Consider the following 14,928-nt stretch of genomic DNA (forward strand, 5'->3'; position numbering starts at 1 on the left):
AATCTCATTAATCTTTGACATGTATTTATTTTTTTATTGGTATGAGAGACATAGTTTTAGGTGATTTTTTTTAAATTATCATTTTACAGAAGACAATGAATAGCATTCTCAAAATACTGAATTAGAAAAGAAATCTTAGAATTTTATGTCTAGTGAAAATATTCTTCAAAATTGAAATAAGAGACCCTTGGGGCAAGTTAAACTTGAGAGATTCAATAAGAGAAGACACACTGTAAAAGAAATACTAAAGAACGTTTTTTTTTTTTTTCTTTTCAGGCAGAAGAAAAATGATCCATAGGTAAGTAAAAAAAATCAGGAATAAAAATAATTAATAATTTAGGAAATTTAAGTGAGTTTCGACTGTAATAATGTCCTCCAGGTTTAAAACATATGTAAAATGACAATAAAAGCACAAAAGGTGAGAGAAGAGACATAAAATAAAAGTATTCTCACGTCCTAGTAATATACAGACACTAGTAAAAGTACTAATTTGTTTTATAATTTAGTAAGTCACAGAGCATGTGGCTTGCTGGGAAAACTACAAACAATATAGCAACAAAATTTGTAAAATGGAATAATACAAATAATGAATCCAAAAGAAGTCAAAAATTTAAATCCAAATGTAGTGTGTGTGTGTTAGTGAAAGATTGTCAAAGCTTGTCAGACTGAATACAACACAGAACAAATAAAATCCAAAATTGACTATGATATTATAGAGACATTAAAAGTAAAAATATGAAAAAAGGTATACCATGAAACCACCATCAAAGTAAAAGCCATTGTAGGTATAATACCAGACAAAATACATTTAAGGCAATCATTAATAGGTATTAAGGAATCTATTTCATAATGAGAAAAGGAACACTCTATGAAAATGTAACAATTATAATAAATTTTAGGCATCTAATATATATCAAATAACGAAATAAAAATAAAAATATATAGCAAAAGTTAACTGGAATAATGGAGAAATAAATTCCTAACCATAATGGGAAATTTTTACACACCCCTCTTGGTGAATGTTAGGGAGAAAAAGAAAAAAGAATTCAATAAAGATGTATTTTGAATGACATGATTAATAAACTTGATCTATTAAACATTGTGTCTAACAACTGAATAATGCACTTTATTTTCAACTACACATGAAACTTATGTCACATTTGACAAATACTGAGCTACAAAATAGTTCCCCCGAAGTGATTTTAAATGATTAAAATTGATTGAAATGATTAAATGATTCAAATCTTAAATGATTAAAATGAGTTTAAATGATTAAAATTTAAATGATAAAAATTACCTTAATAAAGGAAAATTAAATTACAAATCAAAACAAATATATATTGAAAATCCATTAAGTATTTGGAAATTTAGCAGTACTCTTTTAAATTGCTAATAAGATTTAAAAAAAATCACAATAGAAATTAGAAAATATTTTTAACTAAGGAGGATCCAAGATGGCTGAGTAAACACTGCCTGCATCCATCTGTGAACACATTAAAATTACTAAATTATAGATCAACCTGGAGAACCATTTGAAGTCTAGCTGAACAGAGGCCCTATAACTAAAAGGATAAAAAAGAAGTCACTTTGAGAGGATAGGAGGGTCAGAAATGTGGAATGGGCCCCAAACCTCCCTGTGGTAGTTGAGAATCAGGAGGGATACCCCAGCCACGGAGGTTGCTCTTGGAGGAGATAGGAACCCCGGCCCCACACCAGACTCCCCTGTCCAGAGTACTGGTGCTGGGAAGAGGAGCCCCCACACATTTGATTGTGAAAAATAGTGGGGATTCTGACCATATGGGTGAGATGGAAGGCTACGGGAAAACACAGACGTCATCTTAAATAGCCCGCACACAGACTCACTCGCTTATAGGCACTCACCTTGGGCTCCGGTGGAGGCACGGTGACATGTGGGGTGTTGGAGGCATACGGGGGAGCAGACTGAGGTGTGTGGCTCACTATTTCCCTGAGCATTTCTTCTCCTGTGCAGCTGCCAGGAGGGTGCCATCTTTCTTTTGTTAAGCCCGCCCCACAGGCCAAATCTGAATCTGATTGGCCTGGTGAGCTCCTCTGGGATCCTGCCCCACCCAACTTATCCAATGCCTGAGGCACTTTCTCTGCGAGCAGTCAGTCCTGACCATATTTCTTGGAAAACTATTGGAGTCTGGCAGGCCACAGGTGGGCGGTATGTGGACTCAGTGTGCCCTGAGAGTTTTGCTGACTATCTCCAGGCTCATCACTGACACCAAACCAGAATTTACGTTAACCTGGTGACCATAATTCTTCCCAATCTAGGGACTCCCTGAAACCCTGCCTCATTCAACTTGCATATCACACAAGGCTCTAGCAGCAGCTGAACCTTAAGGGAGCCAGGAGGTCACAGCAGATCTCCGGGTGTCCTTGCTTTTTGTGAAGCTACCCCAGGTTCGGTACTGGTGGCAGATATCCCCGGTTCGCAGCATGGCCTCTCCCATGTGACTTCAAGTTTAGCACAGGCAGCAAGCAACTGCAGATTGCTTTGTAGGTCCTACCAGGTAGCTCCCAGCTTGTCACAGGCAGTGGGTGACCTGGACCTGCACTGGAGCCCCTCCCAAGAGGCCCCAGAATGAACATACTTGGAGGTTGGCTTCAGGACACAGCAGAGCACCACCCAAGTAGCCCTACAAGTGGCACACACAAAGGTAGGTCTCAACAGGCATGATAGCCTGCTGGGGTGAATCCCACTCAGTGGGGGAAGTGCTTCGCACAGCAGCCCATAAGTTGTGGATGTGGCCAAACCCCACAGCCAATCAGCTTGAGGGTCAACCTTACCCACTGAAGTGCCAATGGCAAGCAAGTCTCAACTATGCAGGAGGGCACACACAACCCACCCAGGGACACTCCTGGAGCACCCGGAGCAGGTGACCAGGGAACCTGTGTCAGGGCCCCCCAGGGCAACTACTACATAAACACAGAGAGGCAGGAAACATAGAGAAACAAACACAGAGAGGCAGTCAAAATGAGGAAACAAATAAGTATGTCTGAAATGAAAGCACAGATGATAACTCCAGAAAAAGAACAAAACAAAAAGGAAGCAAGCAACCTACTGGACACAGTATTCAAAACAATGGTTTTAAGGATGTTCAAAGAACTCAGTGAGAACTTCAAAAAGAGATAGCAAGCATAAAAAACGACATAGAGCCATAAAAATAGAGCCACTCATAAGTGAAGAAACCATAACTGAAATGAAGAAGGCACTAGAAGGGATTTCCAGCAGAGGATCGAATCAGCAATAAAAGACAAACAAGGTAGCACAAATACACCCAATCTGAAGAGTAAAAAGAAAAAAGAATCCAAAAATTAAAAGAAATGAGGATAATTTAAGAGACCTTTGAGAGAACATCAAATGTAATGTGCATCATAGGGGTACCAGAAGGAGAAGAGAGAAAGCAAGGGATTGAGAACCTATCTGAAGAATAATAACTGAAAACCTTCCTAACCTGGTGAAGGAAATAGACATACAAGTCCAGGAAGTGCAGAGAGTCCCAAACAAGATGAACCCAAACAGGCCCACACCAAGACACATTATAATTAAAATGCAAAGGTTAAAGACAAAGAGAGAATCCTGAAAGCAGCAAGAGAAAGGCAACTTGTAACTTATAAGGGAGCTTCCATAAGATTGTCGGCTGACTTCTCAACAGAAACTTTGCAGACCAGAGGAATTGTCACAAAATATTCAACATGGTGAAAAGCAAAGGCCTATAACAAAGACAACTCTGCCCATCAAGGGCATTTAAAATTAAAGGAATAAAGAGCCAGAGCTTCCCAGACAAGAAAAAGCTAAAGGAGTTCATTACCACCAAACTAGTATTAAAAGGAATGTTAGAGGGACTTGTTTAAAACCATATGTATATATGACCAATAAAATATCAATGCATATCTAGCAACAATTACTTTAAATGTAAATGAATTAAATATTTCAATCAAAAGATTGGGTGACTGAATGGATAAGAAAACAAGAACCTTACATATGCTGCCTACACGAGACTCACTTCAGATTGAAAGACATACACAGACTGAAAGTAAAAGGATGGTAAAAGATATTTCATGAGAGTGGAAATGAAAAAAACAAACCAGAAAAACAGCTGGGGTGGGCAGCTGGATGGCTCAGTTGGTTAGAGCAGGAGCTCTGAACAACAAGGTTGCCGGTTCGATTCCCACATGGGGGCCAGTGAGCTGTGTCCTCCACATCTAGATTGAAGACAACGAACTGCCGCTGAGCGGCCAGAGGGGCGGCCAGATGGCTCAGTTAGTTAGAGCACGAGCTCTCAACAACAAGGTTGCTGGCTCAATTCCCACTGGGATGGTGGGCTGAGCCCCTTGCAACTAAGATTAAAACGGCTACTGGACTTGGAGCTGAGCTGCGCCCTCCACAACTAGATTGAAGATCAACGACTTGGAGCTGATCAGCCCTGGAAAAACACACTGTTCCCCAGTAAAAAAATTAAAACAAAAACAAAACAACACAAAAATACCAGCTGGGGTAACAATACTTATACCAGACAAAATAGACTTTAAAACAGAGGCTATAACAAGAGACAATGAAGGACCCAGTAATCCCACTTCAGGGTATTTATCCAAAGAAATTCAAAATGCTACTTCTAGGGGACATGGTATCCATATGTTCATTGCAGCATTGTTTACAATGGCCAAGATGAGGAGGCATCCTGGGTGTCCATCAATGGAAGAATAGATAAAGAGGAGGTGGTATATATATATACAAAAGAATATTGCTCAGCTATGGAAAGGAATGGTTATGCCATCTGTGGCCGTGTGGATAGACCTGGAGGGTATTGTGCTGAGTGGAAGACACAGAAAGACAGATGTAATGTGATTTCGCTTATATATGGAATCTAAAGAACAAAATTAACAAACAGAACAGAAACAAACTCATCAATACAGAGAACATTTTGATGGTGCCAGATGGTAGGGGGTTTGGGAGTGTGGGTAAAAAAGGGGGAAGGAATTAAGAAGTACAAATTGGTTGTTACACAGTAGTTATGGGGATGTAGGGTATAGCATAAGGAATATAGTCAATTATAATAACTATGTATGCTGTCAGATGGGTACTAGATTTGTTGGGGTGATAGATGGCAGGGGTGTTGGGAATGGGTGACAAAGCTGAAGGGATTCAGAAGTACGAATTGGTATTTACAAAACAGTCATGGAGATGTAAAGTAAAGCACAGGGAATATAGTCAATGATATGGTAATAACTACATATAGTGCCAAGTGGGTACTAGACTAGTCAGGGGATCATTTCTTAAATTATACAAATGTCTAACCACAATGCTGTACACCTGAAATTAATATAAAATAATATTGAATGTCAACTGCAATTGAAAAATTAAAAAATGGGGAAAGGTATAGAGAAATAAGAGGTCCAAATTTTCAGGTAGAAAATAAGTAAATCATGGGGATGTAATGTACGGCATGGGGAATGTAGTCAATAACATTGTAATAGCATAGTACGGAGTCAGATGGTTATAGTGACTTATAGTGATCACTTTAGGCATAAATGTTGAATAACTATAGTGTATCCCTAAAACTAATATAATACTGTAGGTTAGCTACACTGTCATAAAAACCTTAAAAAAATAAAATTAAAAAAGAAAATATTTTAAATAAATGGTAGTAAAATAAAATACTACAAAATTTGTGAATGTTATGAAAGCCATGCTTAGAGAGAAATTTATAGCTTAAGTGTATTTACTTTTAAAAAAAGCTGAACATTAATTTAGATAACTGAGAAAATAATAATAAACTACAACCAGAGAAATAGGAAGAAATATAAGAATATAAAAAGAAAGAAATATAATGGCCAAAGAAAAGAAGAAAGGGATGTACAGTAGAGAAGTTTAAAAAAGCAAATATTTGGTTATTTGAAAGACTGAATAAATAAAAAGAGAGAAGTCATAAAATATGAATATCTGGAATAAAAAAGAGATCATTACTACCGATCTACCAACTTTTCAAAGATAATATAAAGTTATAAATGACTTTATGTGAATAAACCTGAAATTTTATTTGAATTGGGAAAATACCTAGAAAAATTAATGTTACAGAAACTGAAACAAGAAGAAACAGCAAATCTGAATGGTCTTCTATTAAAAAAATACATAATTAAAAAGTTGGACACAAAAAACAACTCAGTCCAGAAGGCTTCACTAGTTATCCAAATAGTTAAGGAAAAATTAATACCAATCTTAATCTCTACCAGAGAACAAAAATAAGAGAAAACCATTCCCAACCTGCTGTAAGAGGTTAGCACAACCTCATGATGAAATCCTAACAATCACATTAAAAGAAAGAAAATTTACAAGCCAAACTCTTTCACAATCATAGATGTAAGAAAATGAAACAAAATAATAGAAAACAAAATACGACAATATATGAAATTAATACAAATGATCAAATTGGATTCAATTCCAGGATAATAATTAGGTCAAACATTTTTAAATCAATGGTATTTACCACAATATCAAGATAAAGAAGAAAAATACGATTATCGAAATAAGATGCAATAAAGTTTTAATAGAATTTATTGTCATTTTTTTATTTTAAAAATTCTAGGAAAATTAGGAACTGAAGGGATCCTCTTTAAGATGATAGGGTATCTATTTTAAAAGACTACACCAAACAGTGCACTTAATAGTGAATTAGTAAAACCTTCCCCCAATGCAATAGGAAGTAAACAAGGCTAACTATTATCATAACTCTTAATTTTATAATGGATGTCTAGCCAGTCCAGTAAGTAAATAAAATGGAAATGATGTTCATAGGATTGAAAAGAGCATAAATCAATGAAACAGAACACTGAAAAACTGTAGAAAAAAATCAGTAAACCAAAAGTAAACCAATTTGGTATTTTGTTATTTTGAATACATTAATAAAATTGAATAACCCCTAGATAAGCTAATCAAGGAAAAGAGATAAATTACACATTTTCAATACCAGAAATGAAAGAAGAGATATCACTAGAGATGACAAGCATAATACAGGAATGATATCAATATTTTATTCAGTAAATTCAGTAACTTAAATGAAAATGTCTTAGAAAAATGCAGTTTATCAAAATTAAAAAAAGAAAAATTTTAATAGCCCTGTAACTGTTAAAGAAATTGATATCTTAATTAAAAACTTCCACACAAGGCAGACTTAAGTTCCAAATATCTTTAGTCGTGAATCCTATTAGTATTTAAGGGAAAAAACAATTCTACTCTTACAGAAATTCTTTACGGAATGAACACTTCCTAACTTGTTTGATAAAGACAGCATTATTATCCAGATACCAAAAGCTGACATATTATCCAGAAAGGGCAATAAAAATAAGAGAAAGATGTTAAGAGACCTAGAAGAAAATTTTAGAAATTTCAACATATAACCATCAGGAGTTCCAGATGGAGAGAATAAAAATATGCGATGAGACAATATTTGTGATGTTAAAAGCTGAGACTTTCCCTGAATTAAAGATGTTAATAAATATGTGAATCTTCAAATTACATTAGCATAAATTCTGAATCAGATTAATAAAAGTAATTCATAACTAGACTCAAAAAAGAAGAAAAAAAACAAAAGTAATTATAATCTAAGCTAATCTATTAAAAGTGTGGCTGAAATAAAGCCATTTTCAGAAAAAGAAATACTGAGTTACTTTGCTGCTACCTACAGACCTTACTAATGGAATTCTTCATATATTTTAAAAATAAAATAGAACACAAAATGAAGTAGGCAGAAGCAAATTTGAGGAAAGAAATTAACACGTAAGTCTAAAAAAGCACTGCCTATACAAATCCCCCATAATTACACTGTTTAATTTGTTGGGTGTCAGATAAAGTAGAATTAAAATAGTAGACAAAAATAACATAAGTAATGGGCAATGATATGTAATCAGTCTAGGGAACTTCATTGTTCCAGATAAGGGTACAACTATTGATTCCATTTTACTAATTAAGTATACATACCAAAATTTTAGAGTTAATCAATTATAAAAAGAAGCAAGAGAAAGAGAAGGAAAGAAGGAAGATATTGGGTATTTTCCAAATAGCACAGATGGGGGCAAGAAAATAAAGATAACAAAATTAATGCAAAAGAGGACAAGAAGGAAAAAAAACTTGAAAAATAAACAACACAACATAAGATGATAAAATTAAAATATATCTGTATATAAAATAAATGTGAGATTAAAGTAGGCTAGTAACAGACAATGACAGATTGGATTTTTTTTAAATCAAGGTATCTTCTTTTAAAACTATGAACTAAAAGATAAGAACACAGACATTTTTAAAAATAGATGGGAAAGTGAGATCTCTGTAAAATATTAGTAAAGAATGGGCAAATTCGCCTTATTACTATCAGATGACTATCAGAGACAGATGTAACTGATTTCATTGCTTATTCTATTGCTCAAAGGCAAATAATCACTGCTCAGTGCCAGCAGAATAAAATCCAGACTCTTCAGCATGACTTTCAAGGCTCTTTACTGCTGGCTACAACTTTCCTTTGGACAGTTATATTCATCCTTGATCTCTTAGCTCCTATCACAAAGATGATATGTCGTAGACACTCGAATATTTATTTAGTTCAGATGAAAGAAAAGAACACTATCCATGCTATCATTGTAACATTTACTTCTATAATGTCCTCTTCACTTTTTTCATAGGTGGTTTTTCTTTGGGAAAAAAAGGGAGGAGAGTCATATTTATAATTATGTATCTAATATATTGAAAACTAAGCAAAATTTCTTTCCCTCATGCTTCTTCCTTTCCCCTTCCCCCACCATTGCTGTAGATTTTGATAGCAAAATACTTTTTATCCAGAGGATAATGTTTGGAGCATCCCCTCCCATTTCTTATACTCCCTTCCTTTTCTTATTTCCCTGGTTGTTCTTCCCTCTTCCTTCTCTCCATTTTCATCCCCTCCCCACTTTTCTTTGCTATTCTCTTCTCTTTGTAAATTGATCAGTATTATCAGAACTCGGGAAAACAAGTGATGGTTAGAGGTGTTCAAGAGTGGAGAACCTGAGAATGGGAGACTTTTCTGTTTAGATTTGTGACTTGATAATGACAAACTGAACATGTTTTGTAATGGCCAATGTGAGCTGGTCCAGATTAATGGTTTTTACACAATAAGGCTCACAGGATTCACCAGGGAGGGGGGCTATTTTATGAATTCATACCACCGCCATATTCATCTCACACAGTCTGTGCTAGGGATGGTTGGGGTGCTATGTTGTGTGTGTGTGTACATATAATTTGAATAAACTATTCTGATGGAATTCCAGTTCTACTATTCTAGAAAAGTACAATCCTAGAAAAGAACCCCTAATATAAATGGATCAGTGTCATACTACAAGATGAACATCCCAAAGCCATCATATTGGAAACCTCATTTTGTACATGATGAGTTATATAATGAAGCTCTAGGAGAACAGAGGAGTTTTCTGTAGAATATATGTTCCTACTGGGCAAGGAAAACCTAACTCATTGACTTTTCTCCTTCAGTATGAATCAGCACCAATGGGAACCTTAAAAAAAATTAGATGCTTAAGTCTTATTCCCGGAGATATGAGTTCAAGTGGTTTGGTCCTGGTTCATACATTAGCATTCTTTATAAGCATTTCAGGTAACTCTAATATGCAATCTGAATTGAGAAACGCTTCACAAATTGCCCTAATTAAATGGGAAAACGAAATCTGTTTCAACCAGGAACTTTATGTATTATGAAGCATTGGGATGTAGGCTCACTCAGAATTTTTTCCAAGGAAATTATAGAATTGAATAGAGAGATATTATGTGGACTTTCTATAGTGACAAGAGATTACTAGGGATCTAAGTGCACAAATCCCTTATCTCTACATAGCATTAAACAGGACATTTGGTGAACAGAAAAGAAACGAGAATATCCTGAATGAAAAATACTGAGAACCCAAGGAAGGGATAGACAACTATATAGAAGAGTAGATCAAGAATACATAGGGAAGGAACTAAAATGAACATGAGAAAAACAAAACTAAAGAAAACAGTAGGTAGACGTGTAGGAAAGGATGCACAACTTAAAATGTCAGTCAATTTTTTATTAATTTTTGTAACTTTCCACTACTCTACCCAATACCATATCAAGGTTTTTGGCCAATAATAAAACTAGATATCCAGTACACTCTTCTTAATTAATTTCCATTCCATGAAAAAATTTAAAGATGAATTATTATATTTCATGTGTATTCCTTACATTTATTTTTTCTCTGATAGATCATTTTTACATGACAGAAATTTACCTTTAAGTGGCATTTCAAAGATAGAAACAAAGACAGAACAATTAGATACAAAAACAAAAGCAAAACCTTTATTCTTTTGGCTCGATTGTAATGTGGTTTACCGTTCTTTATGGTAATAGCATTTTCCTGCATGCATTTCACCAACACACTACAAGTCAATAGCTTTAGTATAAAGAATCTATGTTTAATGTTGCTTGTGAAAGAAACACAAAATGTTTTGTTGTAACTGGTAATATAATTTCACTACCTGGCTTTGTGGGGGAAAAAAAGAGCTTAGATCCCATATCATAGCTGATACAGTTCTAATGCCATATGGGTCAGTAAGATTAAGATCTATCTGTGGAAACAAACACTGGAGAAGACTGATGATTCTCTCACTATGAAGACTAGGTGGAAACATCTGATTCAAGCAATGCCAAGAGTATCAGCTGATCTTTCCTTAAGCTGCTTCTGATGATAAGGCATTACTATCTGAAAGCAAATAAACGTTGGGCTCAATCTGAAATTTGTTTCACATTGAAATGTGTGCAAAATTTACAGTACTAATAAAAAAGCAGAAACCTACACTGCATCTTAGTCTTTGTTTCTTATTTTGTGAAGTGCTTTCGTTTAAAAGTGCTAGGAATAGAAACTAACGATAGTAACTGTGACATCAACCTGAAGATACTTTTAATTTCTCATTTTATGTACAAAAGGCTGAAAAATAAAATAAAATGAACTTTTTACAGTATTTATATTTTCTTAGAAAACTCTAAGCGTATTATTTTCAACAGATTTTAAGCAGCTGGCAACATGTTTGTACAGTTGGGCTTTTTAACCATAGAGTGTTCAATTCAGATTGGAAGAATAAAAAGCAAGAAGCTCTTCTTTGCTGCAACCCTATTGCTTAATGACATGAAGCGTGAGGTCTTGGTAGAACAACTGGTTTCACTTCACCACTGACATATGGCTTCTCATATCAGACTTCTGAACAGTGGAAGGAGAAGGATACAGCAGCATAGGCGAGATAAACATGCAGCAGTGACAGCTTCAAACTATAATGGAACCAATAACATCATATTACCTGTTGAAAGCTTGCAAAACTATACGTACTGTGGTACATATTTGATGCAATAAATACTGTGCTTAAGTCATCATTTTTGTTTGCTCAAACATGCACCACTGAGTAAAATTACTATTTACAAAGCAGACTTTTATTTTTTAAATTGACATATACTGTGTCAGCCTTACCAAGAGCAGAAGATGGCTAAACAATACTGCAGGAAAAAGCAGAATCAACTTCATAAAGTGGTTGTGGGGGATGCTTTTTGGTCAATTCAGGTTCTTAGAAATGACTGATAGAGGATTTTTATTTTATGCCAAAGGACACTTATCAAACATGTTATAGTCATGCTGTGGGACTCTGAATGACTGTGTAACGGTGTGTGTGTGTGTGTACATGTCATGTACACACACACATATACATATATACATATATACATGTACATATAATGAATTATGTAAAAATAAAATAATTCTTTAATGTTTGTGAATTCTATGGAACATTTACAGGCACATTAAAAATTTTGTGGATGAGACACTTTAAAAACATGAATAGCTATTTAAGCACCTCAAAAATCTAAAAACATCCTGAAACAAGAAGTAAACTCTTTTGTGATGTGATTTTTTTTTTAATGTATGAATAAGTGCAGCATGCCTTCATTTAAAATATATCCAGTTATACAATAGAGAAATGTAAGTATTCCTTACTTTTAATCCCTCTCCCTCAACATAAACCCATTTACAAAAATAGTCACATATAATAGTAAACAACTTGTGAATTAAAACAAAATGTGATAAATTCGCAGCATACATTTTGTAAAAATATGGCAGATGTGGCAGTTAAACATAAACAGTGGTGACAATTACTATTATCAAGTGTCACATGTGAAATTTACATAAAAATTTAACTCCCCTCCCCCTTTTAAATTGGTTCCTATAGTCTGCGTAGCCATTACATCTCTGCTCTTCAGCAGTGTCAGCTGGTTGTGAGAACAAAAGCCTCCTGTCAATGCTGTTTTTTCTGGTTTATTGAGTCCCAGGTTGCTGACCAGAGGTCTCTGTCTTGTTATAGGCACTGACCTTAAGTATACATTTGTAAAAACAGTCAGTTTGGCATAGACCTCCTGTGGAAATCCGGTTGACACTAACACATCACCATCACAGGCTGTAAACAATGGATCACAAAATGAAATACTCTTTGTTTCCTTTTTTTACTTTTTACTTTCCCTGATATCTTTCCCTTTGTCTTCCTTCTCTGATTTGTCTTTTTCAAATTTTTCTTTTTCTGGTTTGGTCACACTATCATACGAAGGTGGAGAAGTGGTGGAAGGAGTCACATCAGTTTTCTCTGGTGTTGAGTTCTCATTTAGTTTATCAATGAGGGCGTCTTCTTTGATAGGTGTTCCATCACCTTCTTTCCCTTTGTCCTTTTTATATATAGAGGAAACCTTTTTAACTTTTTGCTTCAAGAGGTAGCGTCTATAAGCCCTCTGGATAACAACAGCTGACACCTCCTCCTGTTTGCGTTTCAAAGTGGTGGTGATGGGCTCATAGGAGACCTTGGAGGGGTTCGATGCCATGAACCTGTCTTCCATCTGTATTCGAAGCGCATCCATCTCTCCACTCTCACCCAAAACACGCTTTGTAAAGGCAAATAAAATATCGAGGCAGTGGATCCGGTCCCCACTGACCATGGGCAGATCCATGGCGATGAGCTGGACTTTGTTTGGTTTTGCTATGAGAAGAGGAGGATCCAGGGCAGCTGCAAAATCAGAGAGCTTGGAGAACTCTATAAACTGGGTGGCATCGGGATCAAACTTCTCCCAAACCTCGTAGAACATCTCAAAGTCATCCTCACTCAGGGGCTCTGCACTTTCTTCAGTAGCAACACTGAAGTTCTCCAGGATGACGGCGATGTACATGTTCACCACAACCAGAAATGATATGATGATGTAACTGACAAAAAAGAAAATCCCGACAGATGGGTTCCCACAGTCTCCTTTAACTGAGCTTCCAGGGTGATCTTTCTCAGGGTCGCAGTCAGGAGGTCCACTGTTGAGAATAGGTGCCAACAAACCATCCCAGCCAGCAGAGGTGGTAATCTGGAACAGGCAGATCATGCTGTTGCCAAAGGTTTCGAAGTTGAACATGTCATCAATTCCGACTTCCCTCTTAACATAGGCGAAGTTGGACATTCCAAAGATGGCATAGATGAACATGACCAGGAAGAGCAGGAGGCCGATGTTAAACAACGCAGGAAGGGACATCATCAGCGCAAAGAGCAGCGTGCGGATCCCCTTGGCCCCTTTGATCAGACGTAGGATTCGGCCAATCCTGGCCAGACGGATCACTCGGAACAAGGTAGGGGACACAAAATATTTTTCTATCAGCTCAGCCAGAAACATGCCTGTGGAAAACAACAACAAACATAGTATTACATTTAATAGCAGCAAATGAAAATTTACATTGCTAAGATAAATACTAGCTAGTTTTACAAAATGTGGCTGTGAGGATTGCGTGTATATACATATGTGTATATATACATTTATATATATACATACACAAACATCTTCAATATTTGTTCAGCAAAATGAAAGTGGCATGTTTGGTGTTACAACATTAACACCTTTTAACTAACTGAAGGTATTAATAGCCATTTTTCCTAATTCAAGAAAAACATCTATCAAAAGAAAGACTCAACCACTGAAGATCTAAAGATGTCACAAAGTAGCCAAGCACAGAAATGGATTTATATTTCTAAAATACTAGTTCCGGTATTCACCTACGAACTAATGGATAAGGCATGTGATTTTGAATTGGAAAGACAAGAGTTCTCATTCTTCTGAGATGCTTGTGATCCATTTTATTTGGGAGGTGATAGACTGATTTACAAGGGAGAATTTGGGCTTTGGAAACAGACATACTTTGGGACTGAATTCTGGCCCTTGATTTTATGTATCACTCAATGATTTTGTTGTTGTTTTTAAACTTAACATTTACTGAGTCTTTTCTTTGTGCTAGGAACAGGGCTACGTGCATTTACATAATAATCTCATTTAATCCTCCCAACAACACTTTACAGAAATATTACTTGGAAAACCAGGAATTGGAGAGGTGAGGTAACCTGCCATGGGTCACAGAGTTGGTAAGTAGTAGAAATAGAGCAGCCCCAGGCCAGGTCTGTATGACCTCTAGGGTTCTCATCCTTTAATCACTGTATTACTACCAAATAGCACTTGTGTGAGGATTAAATGGAACATTGTTTCAAAGTTCTATTTCACCAGAGAAAGTATATAAACAGCGCAATGCTATGTTTCTCTCGATGTGTATGCTCTCTTTCCTCAAATAGGCAGAAGCTTGTCTTAAATCTCTTATATAAATGCTTAATATATACTAATGACAATGAATCTGCTTTGAATTTTTGAACAAATGTCTACTTCTGAAGAATATTACAAACCATAGAAAACTACCTGAACTCAAAGATAGCATGAAGCTCATATGCATTTATATACATATAAACACACATATGCACTATTCCAATTATCAAGGAGATCTCATTTATGGACTGTTTGA

At 35.7% G+C, this 14,928-nt stretch overlaps 1 protein-coding gene across 7 annotated transcripts in view; it reads right to left on the reverse strand.

The window, feature by feature from the left end:
* Positions 1–10,098: 10,098 nt before the first annotated feature.
* LOC117025712 (sodium channel protein type 2 subunit alpha) overlaps positions 10,099–14,928 on the reverse strand; it is a 125,379-nt gene continuing 120,549 nt past the window's right edge. For 4 of the 7 annotated variants that reach the window (XM_033111802.1, XM_033111804.1, XM_033111799.1 and 1 more), the window contains one exon: positions 10,356–13,762. In XM_033111802.1, coding sequence (XP_032967693.1) covers positions 12,567–13,762 — 1,196 coding nt within the window. In that variant the 3' untranslated portion in view covers positions 10,356–12,566. Of the gene's footprint in view, positions 13,763–14,928 lie in introns of all 7 variants that reach the window. The other 3 variants (XM_033111801.1, XM_033111806.1, XM_033111805.1) reach the window with 1 other exon arrangement.

This window comes from Rhinolophus ferrumequinum, chromosome 8 (assembly GCF_004115265.2).
Source record: "Rhinolophus ferrumequinum isolate MPI-CBG mRhiFer1 chromosome 8, mRhiFer1_v1.p, whole genome shotgun sequence".
NCBI lineage: Eukaryota > Metazoa > Chordata > Mammalia > Chiroptera > Rhinolophidae > Rhinolophus > Rhinolophus ferrumequinum.